The sequence below is a fragment of the Ammospiza nelsoni genome, chromosome 5, assembly GCF_027579445.1.
Source record: "Ammospiza nelsoni isolate bAmmNel1 chromosome 5, bAmmNel1.pri, whole genome shotgun sequence".
Classification (NCBI taxonomy): domain Eukaryota; kingdom Metazoa; phylum Chordata; class Aves; order Passeriformes; family Passerellidae; genus Ammospiza; species Ammospiza nelsoni.
In genome coordinates this window covers 49240401-49258053 of record NC_080637.1, presented here as the reverse complement: position 1 = coordinate 49258053, position 17653 = coordinate 49240401, and the positions used below count along the sequence as shown (strand labels likewise).

Genomic DNA, 17653 nt, shown 5'->3' with positions numbered 1-17653 from the left:
TTCACAGTTTTCAATTGTCAAATGGTGCCTTTGTTACGATTACCAGACTTCAACAAGCTGCTTTTGCTGACAGCAGCATCTTTCCTATTGTGACAAAGAAGGATGGCAAAGGCTAATGAATTGTGTCTTACTGAGCAGGGCCTGCAGTTAGGAACTTGATTCCATTAAGAGATCTTTGGAAGAATTTTGGCATACTATATTTCTTGGGAAAAGAACAAAGAATTAATACAGGAAGACAGATGCAAAGCTACAGCTCAATGGTTGTCACCATCTTTTTCTTTTCAAAAATCATCAAAATCTTTAACTCAATGGAGGTAGCTTCCAGACCTTTCTCTATTTAAAATTTTTTGTCCGATTTTAGAGCTTGTTCCCTCTGTGTGACTCTCTCCCCATGTTCAAGACTGTCAGGGAAAAGCTGTAGATAAGAATATCTGTAAACAGTGCTTTAGTGTCTCCCACACAGCAGTCTGGAACTGCCTCCCCTCGTGTTTCTGAAGGTTCACGGATTTCCCAAATCAGTAGGAGTTTATTGATTTATATGCAGGCAAGCTTGTGTTACTACTTTGGTTACTCTTGTGCTTTTTCCTGGCTACTGCTAATTAGCCTGGCAGATCTTCCAGTGTTGCTTACATGCAGTAGTAAATGAATATAACTTGTATTGAGTTATCACAACATTCTCTCTCCTTTTTTTTTTTTTTTTTTTTTTGGTATGTTTCTTAAAAGGATAAAAGCCACTTTGAAAACTCTTATCTGAAAAGGGAAAGAGATCCAGATTGTGACCTGATACTCAGATAGTGCAGCCTACTGCACTTGGACTGTCCCATAGCCTCCTGTCACCTCATGCAGTTCTTCTGGGGTATTCAGGTCAATCCTTTGTTACTGCTTTCCTGTTAGTTACCCTCTGTCTCGTCCTCTCTCAGTTACAATCTTCCCATCTTTCTGACATCTCATTGGGATCCCAGCTCAGGTTAAAGGTTCTTTCTCTCTTCCAAGCTCTCACTGTTCCCTGTGTACAGATGGGGTTTTTTTCTCAGTTGCTGTAGGCAGTCTCACCCTGCTGCTTCTTCAGCCTTGCGAGCAACAAAGGTGCCCAGGCTCCCGCTGACCTCGGGCCCACATGTTGCCTCCCCAGGCTGGAGAGCGCTGGCTTCCCCGGGGCCCTCCGTGCAGGCTGCGAGCCTGGCTGGCTGCGGAACGTTTCCCTTCCTCTGAGCAAAGCCGGGATGCTGCTTTCTCTCGGGAGGTGGCAGCACAGCCAGATGCGATCAGCGAACGCGCTTGGACGCCCGGAACTGCAAAGGGAGGGCAGGGAGGTGGGGCTGGTGTTGGATTCCTTCCGAGGTAGAGCTCCTTAGCTGGGAGCGAGGATTAAGATGGGGAGCACAGGGGCGCTCCTACATAGCAGGGATAGCTGCAAGCCCTTTCTGGAAGCAGAATGGAATCAGCCCAGCCCACGGTAACATACTGGGATCCCTCTGCCCTGACCGTGCTCCTCTGTATCAGTTGCAGCTGACTGTTAGGTGTGGTGTGGGGCCCGAGATGCCCACTGTGGGGACAGTGTCATTTGCTGAGCCTGCAGGCACACCCCCAATTGCCTGTTTATCCATGTGTGGGCAAAGGCTCTGCAGGAGTTTGGGCACAGTCAGTAGGTACCGTGGGTATCTGCAAGCACCCACTTTCCTGCAGGCTGCCACAATGGTTGCATGTTACTTGAACTATCAAGCAGTTTAGGGTAAAACGCCAAGAGAAAGGAAGAGCAACAGTCAGTCACCATCCCGTTAAATGCTACAACCTGCTCCTCTCTCAGAACCTCTCCAGTTTGGAGGCTCCCATTCTGTCATGAGGTTTTAATAATGGATTATTAAACCAGGAGTACTATATGGGGTTTAATGTGACCATCATCAGGAAAACATACACAGAGGTGAGGTGTTTGAGTTTCCACAGAAAGCAAGCACAGTCTGGTCCAAAAATATATGGGATATATGTTAATGTATCCCTTGCTTAATGTACCCCTCTGGCTCTGTTCTCTGAATTAAATTTCCCTATGCCAAGCATATTGAATCAACAGGAGATGCTACAGAGCCTTGTGCATAGTTTTGTTGGAAGGTTGTTTGCCTACTTCTTGAACTTTGAGAAAGTTTTGTGGCAAAATGTGGCAAAACCATAGATTCAGTACTGCCCCAACAGTAATTGGTGAATGCTGTCTGTGGGCTTGTGCATCCAAAAGCAAAGGGTGATAGAAATCTCAGTTTAGGCAACTCAAATAATTTTACTAGCATCACAACTGGAGGGCAGCCAGCCAGTCAGCCCTACAGTTCTTTAAAAGGTAATAAAGTGCACCTGATTTTTGCTCCTTGGACGGCAACCACTGACTGGCCACTGGTCCCATACACGAGGTAATTCCTGCTTGGTGCTGCTTAGGGCACCATTGAAGCCATACCTTAAGCAGGCAGCACCGAGAGGGTGAAACACAGAAAGGCAAGAGAAAACTTGAAGTTTGTAAGCACTTGGAAAGGGCAACCTCCCTTTTCTTCCCCCTCTTTGCTCCTGGCAGTTTTGGAAGGCCCATTCTTACCCTCATGACAATCTCACTCTGAAGAGTGTTGGAAAATGTTGCAATTCCCTTCTGGACCAGCTCTTTTCCTAAGTGACCCAAGTGTCCCAGAAAGATCCTGTCACACTGGAGGACTAGTCATGATAACTGCTCATCTCCTCTGGGGCTGGCAAACAGAATGCAAACAGCACAGGCAGTGAGGCCTAAGAAAATCCACCTTTCCTGTCTGCATTTTCCTTCTAACTCAGTTCTGGGGGATCTCCCACTGCCATGTGGATCCCTCTGCCCTGGAGGGACAGTTTGTGTCAGTATGGCCCCACCAGGCCTTCTGCCTGCTCCCTGTGCAGGTGCAGAGCCAGGGCTGCAGGCAGCCACCCCTCCAGGAGCAGTCCCACGGCAGTCCAGTCAGGAACACACATCCAGAGAGTGCAAGGATGGAAGAGGGAAGTATTTGAGGCATAAATCCCACATAGGATAATGTTGGTGATTGTAGAAAAATAAATAACGAACCACCCACAGAATGAATATAAAGGAGAAGGACAGTGACCAAAATCCAAGACATTGCTTTTGAAAGGATGGTGGTACATTTCCTTTAGGAAGAGTCTTTGACAACTGGGAGAGAGTTTGTCTCGTTTAATTGGGACTAACCATATTCACAGCAGTTGTCACATGTCACCTAGTCTGTCTCCCTGCCTTTTCAATTTAGCAGCCTTCTCTTTTTCCTCCTGCATATCCCAGAGATTTGAAAAATGATCCATTCTTCAAAGCATCCCTGGTAATTTGGACCACAGTGCTATACTTCTTTTGAGATTGATGCCTTTCAAAGCTGCAGCTCTTCTTCCTGCAGCAGCTCCTGACAACCCTCCACAACATATAGGCTTAAGGGGGGAAAACAGGTCTGAGGAGACTCACTTTTACTAGGAGGAAAGACATTAGAGATGGCACTAAAATCAACAGAAAACAGATTATTTAAGCAAAGAAGGTAGCTTAGCCCTTTTTATGGAGTGCAGGACTATACTGTCACTAATTTCACTTTGAAAAGTGTACTGGAGATCTCTTAATGCACTTGTAGGTAAAATGGATCTGCATACACAGATCAGTAATATGAATTAAACACAGAGATGCAATATGTGTTCTGTCCCGCACCCTGTTTTCTGTCTTTTTTGTTTTCCTAAGAACACTCCCACCTTTTTAGCAAGACTTCACTGGAGATCTGTGTTGCTACATTGTTTTTGCTGCCAGATAAGGAAAGATAAATCCAGAACACATGAGACTGCTGGCTGTATGGCTTTACCCCATTGGCAACCACCTCTCCCTGGTGACATCAGCTGAGGTGGGGAGACTACAGTTTGAACTACAGTAGTCACTTGAAGTGAAAATGAATGTTAACATCTCTCTGTAGCCCTAGTCTACATTTTTGATGAACATCCTGTTTTTTTACTGAGAAATGTCCTACTGGAGACGTTGCCATACACATTTAGGAATTAGAGTTAGAATTTATGCTTCTATTAATAAGAAATCTTGCAAATTCTGCTTTGAAAAGAGCTATTTTCTTGAAGGTGAAAAGTACTTTCTCACGCACCCAACTCCTGTTTTCAAAATACTCCATTGCAATAGTCCTGAATATGGAGCAACAGGACAGAAACCTGAATTTGTGCAGCTGCAATTTATAGCAATTGAGATGCCCCATAACCAAGCAGCATCTGGGGAAAGGGGCATTTCAGTGACATGGAAACTTTCCATGTAAGTAATGAGAGGTGTTAAAGGGGGTTCACACAAGGGAGGGCATTTTTCTTCTTCAAACTTCCCTTTATTGTCTGTGCAACTTTCAGGCTCAGCCTGATGCTGAAAATATTTAGGTATGTGCATAAATCAGGGCACAAGCGGTACATGTCTTTCAAATATTAATCCCAATCCAAACAATAAAATTATTCCAACACATCCAATGACAGCATCATCTCGTTCTTACTGCAGGTCCCTACTTTGGGTTTAAGTCTATCTGGAGACTGCCCTCACCCCACCCCAGCAAGCCCTGGGTCTCAGGAAAAAGCTGTATGCGCACAGCCAGATGGGTGCAATGGAGCCAGACAAGAACGGTGCTGTTGGGTATTTATGAGAGGCAGAGTACAGATATTGCTTGCCTGTATCTATGCAGAAGAATGGCCTTTTAGTGCCTCTACAAACTCCTCTTCCCACATCCAAGAAGTACAAATGGATTTAGAAGGGGGGGGCTCTGCAGAGAGATCGCATCTCTAGGGACCTGCAAAGCTGGGTGAAATTTCGAGACCTGCAGTTGTCCGGCGGGGGAGTGCACTGCCCTCAGTTTCCGTATCATGGAGAATCCTACCACTGACCTTGTGGGGAAGGAACAGACAGAGGGAGCTCTCAGAACCAGCTCCCGTGCCTGTCGTCTCCATCCTTGCAAACAGAACGGGCAAGGCCTGAGCAGCTCTGGCAGCACCTTCAAATCTATGCTGATTGTAACTACTGTAAGCTCAACTCGCACGCCGTAAGGTGCGCGTCCTGTCTCCAGCAATTCCATATTCCTTTAAAAAGAAACCTGGACTGCGGGAGAACAAAGAGCTACAGCGACAACACCACCAGGCCCACCTCGCCCTGCCTCGAGTTCGACGGGCGAAAACAAGTTAGAAGTTTATTGAGGCTGAAGCCCGTCACGTGAAGAGGGAGGAGAGGCAAACCGCAGCGGATCGTAGCGAGGTGCGGTGCCTAAAGCCCTCACGCCGCCGGCACAGCGACGGGGAAACTGCGGCGCGGCCCCGCCCCTGCGGCCGCCCTCAGCAGCGTGCCCACGTGACCGCGCCCTCAGCCCCCGCACCTGCCGGCGCCCTGCGAGAGGGGGCGTGGCCACGCGATGATCCCTCCCAGCGTCCCCCGCCCCTCCGGCCCCCCGGCCCCGCCCTGCCGCGCATGTGCGCGGAGCAGGACGGGCCGATTCACGCACCCAAAATGGCGGCCGCAATGGATGTGGACACCCCCAGCGGAACCAACAGCGGCGCCGGCAAGAAGCGCTTCGAAGTGAAGAAAGTGAGGCCCCGCCGGCGCGCTTCTCCGGCAGCTCCCGGAGGGACTGGGGGGGGGGCTGGGGCCGGTCCGATGCCAGCGAGCGGGACGGAGGAGGGGGAGACTTCCCGCTCCCTTTACGGAGCCGGGCGCCCGGTTCCTCACCGGAGCGGTGGGAGGGGCGGTGCGAGGCCTGCGCGGAGTCCTGGCGTGCGTCCTAGCCAATGGTTGAGGCGGGCTGCCGCACGTGCAGCGGGAACTGGCCAATCAGCGGGCGTGGCTGGCGGGGGCGGGAGCAGGAACAGGGGCGCCGACGGGGCCGCGCCGGCCGGGGGATGGTGCCTTGCTCGGGGGATGGTGCCCTGGCCGGGGGATGGTGCCTTGCTCGGGGGATGGTGCCTTGCTCGGGGGATGGTGCCCTGGCCGGGGGATGGTGCCCTGCTCGGGGGATGGTGCCCTGCTCGGGGATTACCCTGCTCGGGGGATGCCCTGCTCGGGGCTCCGCCGCCCGCTCCCCTCTGACGCTGCTTCCCCGACGGGCCTCGGCTACTCCAGACCCAGAGCCCCTGGGCAGCTCGGGCCGGCGAGCAGCTCTGGAGCGCTTCCTCCCCCCCATCACCCTCGGCCGCGGTGGCCCAGCCGCCCGGGCTGCCCCATGTGCTGCGTAAAATACTTTCTGCAAATGGCTGTGGCTGACTTTTTTTCTCCTTCTTATTTAAATCGAGCCATAACGTGTTAGTGAGCAAATGTCCTCATGCCACCCTGGCTTTGCCTCCTCTCTCAGAGCAGCCATAATATCGCTCTCCTGTCCAGTGCCACCAGTTTGTCAGCTGGGTCACAGTGATGGTCCGAGGCTCTTGAGCAGGGTGTAGAGAAGCAGGGCTAGATTGTGTGGGCTTGTACTAAGGTATCATTTGGGAAAAGTGACTTCTAGACTGAATATCAGTAAACATTTCAGTAAAAAGTGATTCCTCCTTTTAAATGAGTTTGTGTGAAATGTAGCTGCCATCAGTGATGATGGAAACCCTGGATCTGTGCAGAAGGAAGTGTTTGGGTGACATAATTGCTTGTCCTTTGGAATTAGGGACAAATATAATGAGAGTGGTAGGAAGTGGCACCATTTATGTGTCAGTGGCATTCCTCCTCCCTGGCCAGGCACCAAGACCTTTGTTGCATGTGTGGCTCAGTACAGGTGAGTGGGCCATCAGAGTAGACCATAATGGGACAAGAGATTAAGTACTGGAGTGTATGGAAGAGATAAGGGTGCTGAGAACTTTTATCTCAGCTGCCTTGAAGTATGGATGAAGTCCATGAGAGATGAATGGGAGGCCAGAAGGCCAGCTAGACTGGAAGTTAGAATTCTGGGAAGAAAAATGAGATCACTACTGGTGTATGTCCTAAAAGATCTGGTAGTATTGTGACTACTTTTTATATCAATACTTGGAACTCAGTGGTCCTTCTTTAGTGTCCCAAACTGAGGGAAAGCAATGAAAACATTAAGATGGAAATGGAGCAGAGTAGAGAAGATTTACTATAGTACAGTCAGTGCAAATATATACTGAGAACATGTAAGGAGAAAAAAATCTATACTACTTAAGTAGTAAATGAAGATTATCCTGATTACCAATGGATTGCTTTGGGTGTTGAAGGCAGGTTCATTTATTTAATGAGTTTACAGAAGACCTCATTATGCGTTTTGTCTGGAAGAATAAAACGGTTCTATATTTTTCTGCATAGATTGCCCTAAAATCCTCAAACCCTTCCCCTGAGGTAGCATGGGACAGTCCTATTACTTTTTTATATGTATAAAGTAAGTCTTTGAAAGGTTGATTTGGTAGTACATGGAAATTTTTATATCCAGCCTTGCTGATAGGTTGTTGCTTATTAACCTTTTGTAGGGAAGATTTTTCAGGAGTCAGTGGAGAGTAGCATTAGAGATTTAGTTCTTGACCCCAACTGCTCTGAAGGGTGATTACTAGAAGAACTGCCACAAATAATGGGAATTCCTCTTAACAAAAATGGCATCTGAACTGCTCTTTCTCCAAGGGACTATTCTTTCCTTCTAGGATTTGGCATGATGCATTGTTGCATCGTTGGATTCCATTGGATCTTGAATAGAAATCCAGATGTTTGCAGTTGTTTCACCAAAAAAAAAAAGAAGGGTAGGGGGCCTGTGTGAGTTACCTGCTTTTTGAAGTGGGAAGGATCCATTGTGTCTGGGAGGTTTGTGAGGGGAATGTACCAGTGCTTCCTAGTAACCTGAACTCATTATGAGGAATTACTCTGGACTTCTAAGATGTGGGTTTTTTTAAATATCCCGGCTTTTCTATTTCAAAAAGCACATGGCATCTTGAAGAATACTGAGGATTTGTGTCCAGTGTAAATTGAATCACAGCTGTTTTTCTTTTCTCCCCCTCTCTCCAGTGGAACGCCGTGGCTCTGTGGGCATGGGACATTGTGGTTGATAACTGTGCCATTTGCAGAAACCACATTATGGATCTGTGTAAGTAAATGGGGAGGGACACAGTTTGAACAGCTGAAATTACCCCAGCTGAAGATATAACTGAGCAGAGCTTTCAGTTAGTAACTAATTCTTCTGCTAATCTCTATTTTATGTAATGCTGAAATCTCATAGTCTATTTTTGTGACCTCTGTCACCATACTGCTCTTCTTCACCTTTTTCTTGTAAAGGGTAGGATCTCTTGATGCCAGATCAACAGACATGATGCTGCTGAGTGTACTTTGAACACAACAAAGAAAAGGAGTAATAATAAAGAGGAACTGAAATTATTCAGGGTTGACAGGCTTACAAAGAAAGGTATTATATGTCAGATTGGGGAGGTTGCTATGAGTGTCAATTTCTCCATGACACTCATTAAGATGAAGTCTTGTAACACTTTCTGTGTCTGTGTCTGGCAAGGAAAGGCATGGACCAGCAAATTAATTTGACTCCTCATTCTATAAAACCTACCTTGCCTAACTAACTTAGTACTTGTTATAGTAGGAGGAATTTTGTAGCCACCTAGAAAATTATTTGTTCACTTGCAAAGGAGAATAATCAAATTCCAAAATAAAAAGCAATACATTGTTAGTATTGGTTTGATTTTAATTTTTTTCTCTATAATCTTGATGGTTCATTTCTATCATGAAGTATATCTGTATGCATGAAGTCACTGTTTTCAGTCCCTTAGAGTATTGCTAATGAGTACAAACCCATTTTTTTTCCTCAAAAATGTCAAAGTACTGTTGACACCATAACTGTCTATCTTGTTTCAGTCATGAAGGACAGAAGACCTTTCAGCCTACTCCAGAAAGAAATTTGCCTAATTCCTAAAATGTGAGGCTGGTAGAACCCCCCAAAACAAGCCCAGGTCCAAGGAGAGTGCCTGGGAATGGCCTGTCCTGATCCCATTGGAATAGTTTTGTTGCACTTTGGTTTTATGTGGACACCAATACTATTGGCAACTTCCTGTCAATAAGACTGTATGGAAATAAAACACTTGATAAAAATGAGACTTCAAGTTTATAGGAACAGCTACTGAAGGATGTACCTGATTTTACTTCATATTTAAATAATAATTACAAAATTACTTTCAGGAGCTTTGTTTGGGTGGGTTTTTTGTTTGTTTGTTTGTTTGGGATTCTTTTAATAAAGAGAAAAAACACACTGTAACACACTGGTCTGAATGTGGGTTAAGCAGGTTCACTTCTCTTCTTGGGGATAGATATGTTTGTATTTTGAGTCAGTTATTGCCTATCCATGCTTCAGTTTATTCTTGGTTATTAGATAGGGAATGATAACACTAAAAAGAGCAGGGATTATGAAATAAATTGGGGTTCTTTAATGTAAAGATTTCCCCCTTTGAAGTGTCTCTAACCTGTGCTGTCTTGGAAAGAAGTTTCAAAAGAAGGTGGACACTGGACTACTGCTTAGTCTCTCAGGTTTATAATGTATTAGAGAGAAAAGCATTTTGCTGACAGGCAAATGGAATTTCAAAGACTTATTAGACCATAAGTTGCATTTATAGAATTTACAAATGTATAGAATAAATATATAAAATCCTATAATTCAAGATAATTATTCATGATAAGAGGGATGTATTTTAAGATAGGAGATGCTGGTGTGTTTCATTCTATCAATCTGCCTCAAAATTAATTGCACCTTCCATGACAGACCAAATACAGTCTCATATATTTGCTATTTTTTTTTTTTTTATAAATAGCAAATAGGACATATGGGATGAAGGAGAGGTGTGGGGGAGTTGGAAGGAGAATGGACAAATGCTATTTTTGAGTAATAAATTTTGTTTATCAGTTCTTTAAAAAATATTTTTAAAAGCCCTACCAATATGTGTGTGGGGGTTGAGAGTATATAGGAAGATTAGGAAAAACAGTAAAGGAAAAAGGCATAGGTAATTTTTTTTCCTTTTTGTGTTGCTGAAGCATAACATGTTATTAATTGGTATGAGCAATGTTATGAGGAGCCTGGACTGCAAACCACAGACTAAAATTGACAGCATACAGATAGAAGGCATATCTAAATTGGTTTTCCGAGATCAGTGTTGGCTCTGGATTTGCTTACTTCCTTGTTACAGATCATTAATGTTGTTAAAAAACCCTTTAATTAGATTTTCAGACATAAGATGTGAAGTGATGGCAAATTGAGAAAAAATTAATAGAATATGCAGAGAAGAACAACACAAGATTCGATTTGATAAAATGCAGGATATAAATGTCTCCCACTCCTAGCGATGAAGAGAAACTTAGAATGGGAAAACATTACAAAAGTGATAAGTAATGCCAGCCATGGTAATGAAAGTTTGTTAATGTTGTAAAGTCAGGCATCCATGCTAAGGTGTCATGCAGTTCTCCCCATGCATGTGCCTTATGACTGGTAATAATGTGATTCAAAGGATGCCCCTGCCCTCAGTTTGGTCTGTATTCAGTGAACAGAAGGGATGAGTAGGTTTTCAGTGTTTTAGTTTCATTCTTCTCTGGGAAGACACAGGTTCTGTTTAGATTTTACTTTAGATTTTCTTCAAAGGCTTGCTCTCTGCTGCTGTCACTGCAACATGGTAAATTGGGGAGTATTAACAGTGTGTTTAGTATATTGGATTATCTTCTGGTCTAAAATGTGTAATGTCTTATTACAATAAGATGACCAGTATAGCTTTGAACTGTGTAAAATGTGCCATCAAAATGCTGTCCCCTAGCTTTGATGGTAACATGCCAAGTACTCTGAATCCAGCTTCACAAAGATAGATATGTTGCATAGAATCCAGAGAAAAATCTCAGGATGTTTATTAGATGGAATGGGTTTGGATTTATTTTTTGATGTGTAAATATACAGGTGATTTCTGCAATAGAAAATGCATAGGAAGTGGGCTGGTTCTTACAATGCCAAGATTCAGAAGCTGCCATTATATAAGATGCATTTCCACAACTCCCTGAGTTGAAATGCTTCCATTGCATCTTTCACAATTATTTACAGGTATTTCAGGTTTTAGCTGTCTCTTTCTGTCCTCACCTACAGATACTCTGTCAAAAGCAAGGCAACAGAAGAGTCATTCAGTATTCCTCCAGTACCTGTTACTATCTCACTCTTACAACTTCTTTTGGGTCAGCAGATGGTAAATAGCTTTTCTTTCAGGAGCCAGGATCATCAGCTTTCATTCTAGGATGGAGATTGTCCATGTGTTAAATTTATTTTTTATTTGTTGATATATTTTCCTTTTCTGAAATGAAGAAAGCAGGAGACCAGAAAGTGCTTCAGCTTTTGGGAGGCCCTTTTTTGGTAGTCAAAGGTAGCAGTGCTGGCAGTAGTCTCCAGTGAGTTTGATGAGGGAGCTAAACTTGGGTTTCTTGTTGGAAGGGTTTTCCATCACCACCAGAGAACTCCTCCTCAGGCACTTCCACAAAAGTCCTCTTAAACTTTTGGGACTGTCATGCTTTGGACTGTCAGTGAAAGTTTCAGTAACACTGAAATGAATGGCAGTGGTGCTTGTTTTCCTTACCTAAACCATCTTTCTTCCTTCTTACTCCCAGGCAAAATACAGAGTCCTTTAAATCCTGAAAATTAAAAATTGTGTTCATGCAGCTCTAATGTTAGGGCCTCTTAGAGAGACAAAAAAAAAAAGGCAAAATGACATAAAAAATGGGCTAGATGGGCTTCATGTCTAATATGCCCAATATTTTGTTTCTAGCAGCAAAAGAGAAGAAACAAGATAAGCATATTGTGTGCTGGACTATTTTCCTTGCTTTTAGCATAGGCTTTCTGAGTTAAACTTTGCTTGCTTCTTGACTTTTTTCCTTTAGATTAATTTCCTCATCTTTTCCTACAACTCACCTTCTCATCATGATCTGTTACTGTTACACTGACCAGATATTTAAAAGTTAACATACTGTGCCCCATGACCATGAGTCCATACTGCAGTAACAGTGAAATTGTTGCAAAGATCTCAGGTGTAGAATTTTATACAAGTATCCAAAGTAATTGAAGTTCTTCGAGGGTCTTGAGCATCTTCCATATTCTCAATCAGATTTAGTTTTATTGCTGTATGTATTGAAAGATTTGGGAATTAAGACTGAAGTACTGGATTTTGTTTTCTTCTATAGCGAGGCAAAGGATTGAGCTTTCGACTTCCTGCTGTGGTATATCATGTCTTTGATGTAAACCATATGATAAATACAGGTTCACTCAAATCTTGCAGAATAGCTGTTGTTACTGAGTTTCTTTAGACATCACTCTTGTTTTGAGTAGTTCCTCATGACCAAGGTCAATTGACGTCTCTTGCATCTCAGAAAAAATGGGATTTTTTTTTTTATTTTGTGCACCTCCACACCTGAAAAGCGTGAAAATGGAAAAAGGGAAGAATGGGACAGAACAAGTAGAGATCACATTTTTCAGCCAAACCTATGGGGTTTGGAAGTTTTTAAATCTTTAATTGGTGAATCAAATTTCTTTTCCTCTAAGTATATTCAAGCACACAAAGAGTGAACAGAGAATTGGAGCTCATTCAGACATCTTCTTTGCCAGGGGAAAAAAAAATCTGCAAAACAAGAAAGCAGCAAGCCTGTGTATTGAGTTCTAAGCTGATCATCTATTAGCAGATCTTTTTAAATCATTTGGGCTTGACTCCTAAAAAAGGCATCCTTTAATAAGAAGTAAAATGTTAGTCTTATAGGTTTGTGCTGCTCATGGTGGAGGAGTTGCAAAAATCTTTTTTTCTTCCGAAGTTTATTCCTGAACTGGAGCAGAAGTGATTTGTTCAGGCCTTAGAATGGAGAACTGACTTGTAGGATTTGTTTTCTCAGTGTTTTTCTTCTTACCTCACTCTTTTTCAGCTCCTTCATCTACACTATCTGACACAAAAGCCCAAAACATAACCCAAACTCATAAAGTTAGGGTTGAGGATCCTCCTGGGTACTCAGCCCCAAGGTATAAAATGTCCAAACCATACTGTATTTCCTAACTAAACCATACTGTATTTCCTATTGTGGATATTTGGGATGTACTTACCTTTCACAAGACTATACAATAAAGACAGGCAAGCTCCAGCATTACATGAGCAAATTAATTTGCAAATAAAGTACATAGTGGCTGACAGGAACATATAAGAAGTTGTATTGAGGGAAACCTGGGTAAGAAGTTTAAGTAAACTTAAGTTTAAGTAAGTTGACTTACTGTCAACTCATCATCAAAAGACATCTCTGTGAACACAAGAGGAAAAAATTAAAATCTTTATCCTTGAAATTTGGAAAACAAACACATGTTGCCAGCAGATGAGTTATATATTCTTGCCCTCTGGAACTTTGGAATACTAAAAACGTAGAGGAAGGAGGAAATCAGGATTAAGAATGTTTTGATATGATACTTTTGGAAAAACAGTGCACATTAAACCATAGCTCTTGATACTTTCTGGTGTGTTAAACACCACAAAAGAGCTCCTCCTCCCCTGCCTACATTTGCTATTGTGAAGGAATCTACCAGTTAGTACATGTGCATGTACATCTTCAACTGCTGTGTGTATTTGTTCCGTCTTTATTTCCACAGGCATAGAATGTCAAGCCAACCAAGCATCGGCTACGTCTGAGGAGTGCACAGTTGCATGGGGCGTCTGCAATGTAAGGAAAATTTCTGTTGTGGAGCTTGTGTGGGGTGATGCTATCTTCTTTTTTTGAAGATGTGGGACAGAATCAGTTCTGTAGCATGTTTCACATAATCCACCAGAAATAAGAATTTTAAAGTCCTTATGTTTGCTGGAATGTAGAAAGGAGAGAGAGAAAAAAGTGAAAGATGGAGAGATGTAATAAGACAAAGAAGCAAAGGGAGGAAGATAAGCCTTAATATATATATTTTTTTTTTAAAGGAATAATAGAACTTTCATTCTGAGCATGATTTTCCTGATCATGGTTTGCCTAGGAGTTGCACCTTTTCCTTTGCCCCACTAATAGGATAAGTTGGATGTCAGCCTGTTTGATTTGTCTGTGTGCAGGCTAATTCAGAGTCAGTCTGGGGTAACCAGATGATTTCCTTCCAGTTTTGGGGGAAGATCAAATCAATTGGTCCCACTAGCATGTTAACTCCAAACTTGAATACCTCTTAGCTAGCCTGGGCCTGAGTTGGAAAATAATCTATTCCATAGTGGAATAACTTCCTGATCCTCAATCCTATCTTTACTATGCTATGGGATTGAGTTAACATGATAATGCTGGAACAGCACCATAAATGTTGCAATTCTGTCTGCAGAGGACAAGGGCAAAATTTTAAACCATGTCAGGATATTCTAATGTCAAAATTATGTTGTTGTGTGTGAGAGTGACCACAAGTGGAATGTTGGTTTTAAGTAGCTGTATGGGGTAAGAGAACAGTTGCCCTTACCAAATACATAAATGAGGGGTTTTTTTTTCTAATTTTGCAAATTCCTTTTTATTCAGGCTCTGTTATCTCCTGCAAACTGACAGAAAGCTTCCTTCAGCATGTATACATTCATGTCATCCCTGCTACTCACTCTGAAATCTTCTCCTTTTTTTCTGATTATGCTTCTTATCAGCATCTGCTCTGCCAATTTTGGCAGCTGCTAAAACTCTGCACTCCCTCCTTCATTAGAAGTCAGTCAGTTGCCACTGTATGCACTGTGGAACAGGCTCCCTGCTGCCGTTTCACTAATGTTTCCTCCTCTCTGAAAATGTGGATTAATTCCTTGGTGTTTATCAGCTAATTGACTGATCAGTCGTCCCCTCCTTTGCCTGCAAACTCTCTTCTTCCTGTGATGCTTTCAGTGGTAGTTTTTGCATTGAGTGCATTCATACACTCTGAAATGATGTGATCTTGTCTTCCAGCATGCTTTCCACTTCCACTGCATCTCTCGCTGGCTCAAAACTCGCCAAGTATGTCCTCTGGACAACAGGGAATGGGAGTTCCAAAAGTACGTATCCTGCACAGATTGCAAGGTGAAAAGTCCACTTGTCCTGTAAATATAAATGATCAGTATCAGATTGATGTGTCTGAGGGCATGGTTGCTGTTCAGAGAGGTTCTTTCCTTAGTCATCTGGTTCTAAGTGAGCTCTGAAGGGAGTCCAAGCAGCTGTGGGCTATGTAGGAGCTGTTAAAAAGTAGTGATTTCTACTGACATTCTCTCTAAAGAATGGAGAGCAGGAGAGAAATGTAATTAGCTAGAAGTAGAGTCTCAGGTGAATAGTGTGCTGCTGCAAGAGCAGTTTGGGTTTAGAGGATGACCTGAATTCAGCTGCTTGGGTTCCAAAGTATTACTGCTGAGGTGCCAGGGATCTTATTGGGTCCCTCTGTGATCTTGATGATTTGTTTTATAACTCTGATAGCCTCAGAGATTAATACAGCTGATTTCCTAGCATCTGGAAATCAAGTGTCCATGTAGCCATTCCTGCAGCTTTGGCCCATTTATTTGTAATTGCTGTATTGTTTGTTTTATAATGTTTTTTAAAGGTTTCCTGTCAAGAATAGTAGTAGGAGATCCAAGAATGGCTTTTTGAGGGATAGTCATATTTTGAGAGGTAATTGTCCATTGAGAATAGTTAGGAAGTTTGCCTATCACTTCCTTCATTCTGCACCATTGATCTAGTAATCTTAACTGTAGATTGTCCCTCTCCCCACTCACTTTAAAAAAAAAATTCTTGTCAGAATCCAGACTGAAAAAAACCAAAACAGGTATTATAACTGTTGAGGATTGTGTCTGGGCTCTGGTAGACAGTTGTGCAAATCATCATTGACATGACAATTGAAGTACCATAGTTTTGATATTAAGATGTTTTCCTGAACACACAATGAAAACTGAGTCCATATTGTCTCGCTCATCACTTCAAATTGCATGGGCAGCATGATGAGAAACAGAGACATGAATCAATATTTTCTGATTTGTGCTCAGTCTGGGGCTGTGACAAATTTTGGTCTTGCTTTATGCCAGATATATTTGAAGTGGGATTCAGGGCAAAAGATAACTGATACCGAGATCTCTCCACATGGGCTCTCTTCTAACTGGGTAGATTTTTAGGGGAAGTGAAATGTGGAGGACTTCTAAGATTTCCTTAACAGTATTTCACCCATTTATATGTTAATTATGCTGTGGTAGAATGAAAATGAATCCACCCAGACCAGCACTCCTATGAATTGTCATTTTTAAAGGAGCATTAACATATTATCTATTTGCAGGTATGGACACTAGAGAGATGGTCCCACGCTTCTTGTTATGTCATCGAACTCAGTTGTTCTTGTCACCATGGGTTTGTTTTAGTGACTTGGAAAGTCAGTAATGTATACAATTCTTCTCTCATGCTAATTTCTTCCTATTGTATACCATTGAATAAAGTCTTGCTGGAGCTTCCTGTCGAAGTTTTTTGTCTTGTGTTCAGGAGCAGGCATCAGAGCATGAGGGAGGAGAATTATCTGCAGACCTGGGACTTAAACTAAGCTTAACTCTTTAGCTGGGGAGTGCTTCTTTTTTGCTGTGCCAGGCTTTTGACTGTGAGTTTGGTTCTACTCCCACACAAATGAGAACCACACCTTTGGCTCACTGAGGTTGGTGTTGAGCTCCATTGTGTAGTGCAGTGGGTGCAGGACATGGCCTGGCTAAGAGTAGTTTATGCAAATAGCTTTTTGTGTGGACATGCTTTATTAGGGCAGAGTTGAAATGATGATCTATACAATTAGGGGTTGTGTCATCATTGAAAACTATTCTCTCACTTCTACTCTTGAGTTTGACTAGACCACCTTCCCTGTAGATGAAATTTTCACTAACTTCCCAGTTCCAGCTGTTTAGCTTTGCGGAACAGAAATGGGATGTCACTTTTTGTCAGTGTTCATAAAGTGCTTTCATGTGTTGAGTGAAAGTAAACTCAGGAAATTCATGTGCTAGATTGGCTGGAAAGCTAAAAGTAAGCAATATATAAGCAAACCAAGTCTTTATTTGCTTTCTAATGCTATTTTTCCCAGTTCAAGTCCAACTGGCCAAAAATCATTCCTTTGAAAACTACATAATGTTCTGTTTGATGTCTCCTCTGCCAAATGGCCTGGTATCCTTACTGAATCAAATTTTGCCCTCTATGTCAACAGCCTCAGCAGATGCTGGGAACTGAAACAGCATCCAAGAAATTCTTCCTGCTACGAAAGGCTGCCTCTTTATGTCAGCAGTGTTAGACATGGTAGATTTCTGTCCTTGACTGTTCATGATGCCATCTTTGGATGCCATTTTTTTTGCTAGTTACTGAGGATGGGAAATTTGATAGCTGATGTTAAACATTGGTGTACTGTAGTGATAGGGGCTAAAGATGGCCATTGAGACAACCAAAACTTGCAGTTTTCTGTAATTGCTGGGGCTTTCTCTAATCTGCAGCAAGCAAATGTCAGGATTATTTTATCAGTTGATGTCATTGCTCTGAAATGATACAGCTCACTGTTTTCCACCCTTAATAAGAAAACAGGAACAAGTAGGACTAGAAGAGTTTATAGCTAGACAGTTTATTTACCATGTTTCTTGGTAAAAAGTTTATCCTGGATTTGTCAGGTAGTTTTGGTGGTGGAGACAGGAAGGGAACAGAAGAGGA

The 17653-nt window shown here is 42.8% G+C and overlaps 1 protein-coding gene across 1 annotated transcript; it reads left to right on the top strand.

The window, feature by feature from the left end:
* The first annotated feature begins 5478 nt into the window (after positions 1 to 5478).
* On the top strand, positions 5479 to 16442 carry RBX1 (ring-box 1). Its single transcript, XM_059472700.1, has 5 exons — positions 5479 to 5599; positions 8000 to 8078; positions 13629 to 13699; positions 14918 to 15003; positions 16263 to 16442. Exons 1-5 carry the CDS (start codon positions 5483 to 5485, stop codon positions 16273 to 16275), a joined length of 366 nt encoding a protein of 121 aa, XP_059328683.1. The 5' UTR covers positions 5479 to 5482; the 3' UTR covers positions 16276 to 16442.
* Positions 16443 to 17653: the final 1211 nt, after the last annotated feature.

Coding starts and splice junctions, on each gene's coding strand:
- RBX1 (XM_059472700.1), top strand. CDS start 5,483: ATGTGCGCGGAGCAGGACGGGCCGATTCACGCACCCAAAATGGCGGCC. Junction 5,600..7,999: donor AGCGCTTCGAAGTGAAGAAA/GTGAGGCCCCGC, acceptor CCCTCTCTCCAG/TGGAACGCCGTGGCTCTGTG. Junction 13,700..14,917: donor TTGCATGGGGCGTCTGCAAT/GTAAGGAAAATT, acceptor CTTGTCTTCCAG/CATGCTTTCCACTTCCACTG.